Raw genomic sequence first — 6275 nt, forward strand, 5'->3', positions numbered from 1 at the left:
CTTTGAAAGTAAGGGGAGAGAAAGAAAAAGCTCAAGGCAAGTTTTAGAAAATGAGGGAAACTCGCACATATGCATAAGCTAGAAAAAAGAGGCAGTGGAGGAGGAGTTTTAAAAGCTGTGAAGCAAGAGTTCATTGATAACAGGAAGTTCCAGGGAGAATGAAAGGCAAGGGAGGAAGGTAGAAGCCAAAGTAAATTTTGGGAAGGATGCCTTTTCAGGTAAGAAGCTGATGACAATTAGTATGGCAAGAAAATGAGGAAGGGTTTTCTTTTATCTGCGACATAGCAGACACAGTTTAACCATCTCTTCAACAATAACGATATTTTTATTTAAGGAGTTTAGTAACTGGGTGTGAGGTAGAAACAGTACATGGAAAAAACATGTTAAGAACATTGTCTTTTTCCCACCCCTTCAAGATGTGGGACTGTTTCTCAGAAAGTGGCAAATGCAGAAATCAGATTCTGGTTTCACCCATGAGTGCCCAGCTAGAGCAGAAAGTTGTTTTGAGAAGAAACCAGAGAACTCAGAGATGCTCTGGCCATAAGGTTTTTCCTGGTACAACCTGCCACTACCTTTCTCCCTCAGTTCACATCACACCACTGTGTCCTTGGCTTTTCCCAGCTGCTCCATGGGAAAGGAATCAGAGCCCCTGTACTCCGGGAAGCTGCTGGGGTTCTGACACTTTCCTTCCTTACTCTCAGTTGACAGGTGATTGGATACACAGAAATTGGAGGTTCTAGAACCTACAGGCTTAGCTGAACATTAATCACTGATACATCATTGCAATTTTTATCTGAACTCTGGCACAGTAAGATCTTAGTGGCTATTTTGTAACAGAATGACTTTACTGCTGTATCTGAAAGAAGCCACTTCCCTCTAAAAACAAAGCTAAAACCCTATCTGCAAGTGTTTCTCCTCCTGTCCACAGGGTGGCAGGAGGTGACCAACTTTCCACATCTCAGAAACTAACTAGGTCTTGTGCTTTTAAAAAGAGATCCAAAAAACAAGCAAAAGGAACACATGTTGTTGCTAAACTTACTATCCAAAAATTAACTTTCAGTGTATTATTGGAATAAGAGTAATAATTAATCTTCACAGAATGACTTCTGAAGTACTGATTCTGTGATAAATACACCTTAAGAAGTAAAATAATAAGCAGGTGTTCCTGGTGTTCCTCATTCTAGATTCTACCTGATTGGTGGTGGAATCCCTATCATAGTTTGTGGCATAACAGCAGCAGCAAACATCAAGAATTATGGCAGTCGGCCAAGTGCACCCTAGTGAGTATTTTGTGTTCTCTGTATACCTGACCCAATTGTTTCTCTCTTAAGTGTTTCTGGGCACGAATGTTTTAGTTTGCTGAAATATGTAGCATCTAAGCTGGCTCACCATGTTCTCTCCTAGTTGCTGGATGGCATGGGAACCCTCCTTGGGAGCCTTCTATGGACCTGCCAGCTTCATCACTTTTGTAAACTGTATGTACTTTCTAAGCATATTTATTCAGTTGAAAAGACACCCTGAGCGCAAATATGAGCTTAAGGAGCCCACAGAGGAGCAACAGAGATTGGCAGCCAATGAAAATGGTGAAATGAATCATCAGGACTCATTGTCTTTGTCTCTGATTTCCACATCAGCATTGGAAAATGAGCATACTTTTCAGTCTCAACTTTTGGGGGCTAGCCTTACTTTGCTCTTATATGTTGCTTTGTGGATGTTTGGAGCCTTGGCGGTTTCTCTGTATTACCCCTTGGATTTAGTTTTTAGCTTCTTTTTTGGAGCTACGTGTTTAAGCTTCAGTGCATTCATCATGGTTCACCATTGTGTTAATAGGGAGGACGTCAGACTTGCATGGATCATGACATGCTGCCCAGGACGGAGCTCATACTCAGTGCAAGTCAATGTCCAGCCCCCCAACTCCAGTGGGACAAATGGAGAGGCACCTAAGTGCACCAATAGCAGTGCAGAGTCTTCCTGCACAAACAAAAGTGCATCGAGCTTCAAAAATTCCTCCCAGGGCTGCAAGTTAACAAACTTGCAGGCTGCTGCAGCACAGTGTCAGACCAATTCTTTACCTTTGAACTCCACACCTCAGCTTGATAATAGTCTAACAGAACATTCGATGGACAATGATATTAAAATGCACGTGGCGCCTTTAGATGTACAGTTTCGAGCAAACGTGCACCCAAGTCGTCATCATAAAAACCGAAGTAAAGGACACCGGGCAAGCAGACTCACAGTCCTAAGAGAATATGCCTATGATGTTCCAACAAGTGTGGAAGGAAGTGTGCAGAATGGCTTACCTAAGAGTCGTCCAGGCAATACCGAAGGACATTCAAGGAGTCGGAGAGCTTATTTAGCCTACAGAGAGAGACAGTACAACCCACCCCAACAAGATAGCAGTGATGCTTCTAGCACACTTCCTAAAAGTAGCAGAAATTTTGAAAAGCCTGTTTCAACTAGTAGTAAAAAAGATGCATTAAGGAAGCCAACTGCAGTTGAACTTGAAAGTCAGCAGAAGTCTTACGGCCTCAACTTGGCCATTCAGAATGGACCAATTAAAAGCAATGGGCAGGAAGGACCCTGTCTCGGTACTGATAGCACCGCCAATGTTAGGACTGGATTATGGAAACATGAAACTACTGTGTAGCATTACTGGACTTCGTAGACAGAAGTTGACATAAATTGTGATAATCACATTCCTTTAAGCTATGAACATTTAAAAACAGACTGTTTACAGCCACCTTAGGGTTTGAAAACAATTTTGAATACACTTCCAAGTTTTGGATTTTACTTATTTTATATCCCTAAATTTTTACCTTTTTTTAGGAATTTAAAAAAATCCTTTAAAGAATTGTTTTATTTGTTCAAGCACCAACAGGACATTTGGGAATCTGAAATGTAATTTACTAGAATTTGTAATATCTACTCAACATTTCAAGCTTGTATTTAATAAAATAAATAGGTGTTTGTCATTCTGTCACTCTTTTGCTTTTATATTTTATAGTGTAAAAGCATTTAACTCTTTTAATAAAGTTTGTGCAGTGGGACATTTCAATGAGAATCATACAAAAATCAGTTACCAGACACATTACTTGGTTAGCTATACTGATGATACCATTATATCAAAGTGATTTTTGAATTGATGTGTTTTATAAATATAGCCTTAAATGCTTCAGGCTTTGTAAAAAAGATCTCACACAGAGTGTTTTTTTAAAATGGAAATGCCTTTCAAAAACTTTCAAGTTGCATAATTTTGTCACATCACTCTTTGATCCTATTAACATTGATTTCAACACTTTTGTGGCTTTGTGGTGGTTTGTATTTGAGTTGAGTTTTCTTGCTAGTTATTTTTGACATGTGTATGGGTCCCACAGGTGTTATTCTTGAATGTATGTGAACGACTACCATATAATGTTCACATTCACTCATTCTGGATTCTTCAGTATTGTATCTGATGTTGACTTTTGTACTGAAACAGGTAAAGTTCCTTCAGTTCATGATACAATACTAACTTTACATTCTGTTCCAAGTGCATAGCAGCTCTCATCCAAAAGCTGTTATTTGTATCCAGTGCACTGCAGTTCTCACACATTCCTGTCCTCAGTCTCACTGGGGTCCCCAGCTCCCTCTCATGCAAGACAACTCTTCAGCGTTTGCAAAGCTTACATCTATTTTCAGCAGAAATCTAAAGATTTGAATCAAATTAGACTCGAAAGTACGTATTTAAGAAGTGCTAAAAGAGGCAAGCTGCTTAACTTGATAAGCCTCAAGTTCTGAGAGATGAACTGCTTCCTTCCAAAGAGCAATTCTCAGATCTGCAGAATCCAGTGTCACATCAGTGTTTATTTTCATTAGGATACTGTATTAGAAACAAGTTATTTTGCTTTGCAATAATAAAGCTGATAGTTTTATTTATGATTTTGTTAAAAAGATCATAGCATCATTCATTTTGGTTGGGGAAAAGGTAACCAACCAATAGTTTTGCCATTTGTATGTTTAATATACTTCCTGGCCCAGGGTATTCTGGTAAATTGATGTATTGTGTGCAAGGTGTTATTCAGAAATGACAAGGGTAATCTAATAAATGGAGTGAATAAACCTTATTTCCTTATTAGCAGTTTTATTTTTCTGTTACTTTGCAATTCATTATTATAGTGGTTAACCTGCTTGTCCTGTTGGTCAGCTGTACCTATGGAGAAAATTTTGTTGCCTCTCCTTTTCTTTTTTTCCCCAGCTTTAAAGATTTATTTTATTATATTATTGTTGTATTGAGGGTACATTGTGACATTTACAAAAGCTCTTAAAATGTATCATAGTTGAATTCACCCCCTCCATTATTCTCCTTTACCCCCTTCCCCCCATTCCTGGAATAGTTTCAACATACCTCATTTCTCCATTTACAAACATAAGTATATAATAGTCCACCATATTCACCCTCCTACACCCTTGCCTTACATCCTCCCCTCTCCCACTGGTACCAAACCTCCAAACAGGACCTGTTTGACCTTCCCGTACTTCGTTTTTGAAAGAAAGCATTTTGGTTTGTTTTAGATAGCTATACAGGGAATTTCATTCTGACATTTCTATGTATATGTGTATTATAATTCGACTGGCTTTCCTTTTCCAACCTCCCCGCAGAATTGAGGAATTTCTCTTCCTAGAAATGTTCCCCATTCAATAAGCACTTAACTAATTTAAGCATAACTTTCTTTAAGTAACAGAAAGAACAGGAGTTGGGGGTGGGGAAAGACCAGAAAAGAAATCAAACCCTTGAAGAAAGGGAATATTCTACACACATGTTCAGGAGATTTTGTTACAGCATAGAGAGTAACGAACAGAGACTTTCTGCATCCTCAGCGTTTGATTGAATTAAAGTTTGATGTTTTACATAGGATTGCCTCTCCCCCCACCTCGGTCTTGCTGCTGGCTGAGATTTCTGTATTTTCATAGAATTCTAAACTGTTTAAAGATAATGTCATTTTTTGTAGTGATCAGTACTTCATTTTCCTGAATTTCTGAGTTGTTGGATGTAATGGCAGGTTCTGCTATATCCATGATGAGGCCTATGTTTCCTGATGTCATGGCCACTGTGCTTGGTACCACCACATTTCGTTGCTTCTATAAGGCTTATTTATAATTTCATCAAACTACTTGCTTTTGGTTTTAGTTTCATAATAAAGTACAATTGGTCGTATTCTACTTAGAAGAGCATACATGATTTATTCTTTTATTCTGTGAAAGGTTTTTTATTCACCATTAACTGTATGATGTACATGTTGTGTACTTATTTACATAAGTTGATGCTATGCTAACCTACTTTTTAGTTAAGAATTAGAAATTTGGTTCATGTCTGAGTACTCCTGTGGTAAGATTTGTATGTTAATGTAAATGTGCATTAATATTTCAGGTCATTAATTAGGTGGTAGCTGATTTCCAAATCTCAGGTATTTTGGATATACACAAAACAATATAGGATATCCATATTTAATATATTTATATAAAGTAATGGATGTAGATGACAATTTATGTATAGATGCTGTTTGACTCATTATGAAGAAATAACAGTGGTAAAAATAGACCTGTATGTTTCAGGCATTGAGTTCAGCACACCCAGTGGAATTTGGTTGAGAACATAAACAATGAGGAAGTAAATTAACTGAAAGCATGTGTTGCAGGAATTAAACTAGATGATCAAGGAAATGGAGGCATACAATAGCAATCCAAAATTTAAAACAATGTTAATTTTGTTTTTCTTTTCATATCCCAAGACTGGTTTTTGTTTTTGTTGTTTTTTTTTAATTGTTTGTTTTGGTCTCACTATGTAGCCCAGACTAACCTTGAATTTGAGATCCTTCTATCTCAGCCTCCCGAATACTGACTGGTATTACAGGTGTGCAACACCACACCACCCAGCTTCATTTAATTTCAATATTATTCTCTACTTTTGGGTTCTGCATCCACGGATTCAACCAACTAAGGATCAAAAATATTTTTTCAAGCACATCTGTACTGAACATGTACAGATTTTCTTGTCGTTATTCCCTAAGCAATACAAGTACTACTTACATAGCATTTAAAATTTATCAGGTATTATAAAGTATGAGGGGGTATGCATAGGTTATGTGCCAGTACTATGCTGTTTTACATATGTGACTTGAGCATCCATGGACTTTTGTATATGTGAGAGATCCTGAGACCAGTTCCCCACAGATACAGAGAGATGTCTATGTTTATTTCAATACTTTTATCTGAGAGACAATTTAATTATTTCTAGT

At 37.6% G+C, this 6275-nt stretch overlaps 1 protein-coding gene across 2 annotated transcripts in view; it reads left to right on the top strand.

Moving 5' to 3' along the window:
• Positions 1 to 3297, top strand: part of Adgra3 (adhesion G protein-coupled receptor A3) — a 120466-nt gene extending 117169 nt beyond the window's left edge. For both annotated transcript variants that reach the window (XM_020184406.2, XM_074042529.1), the window contains 2 exons: positions 1185 to 1280; positions 1405 to 3297. In XM_020184406.2, coding sequence (XP_020039995.1) covers positions 1185 to 1280; positions 1405 to 2647 — 1339 coding nt within the window. In that variant the 3' untranslated portion in view covers positions 2648 to 3297. The remainder of the gene's footprint in view (positions 1 to 1184; positions 1281 to 1404) is intronic.
• The last annotated feature ends 2978 nt before the right edge of the window (positions 3298 to 6275 follow it).

Source organism: Castor canadensis, chromosome 9, assembly GCF_047511655.1.
Source record: "Castor canadensis chromosome 9, mCasCan1.hap1v2, whole genome shotgun sequence".
In the NCBI taxonomy this organism is placed as follows: domain Eukaryota; kingdom Metazoa; phylum Chordata; class Mammalia; order Rodentia; family Castoridae; genus Castor; species Castor canadensis.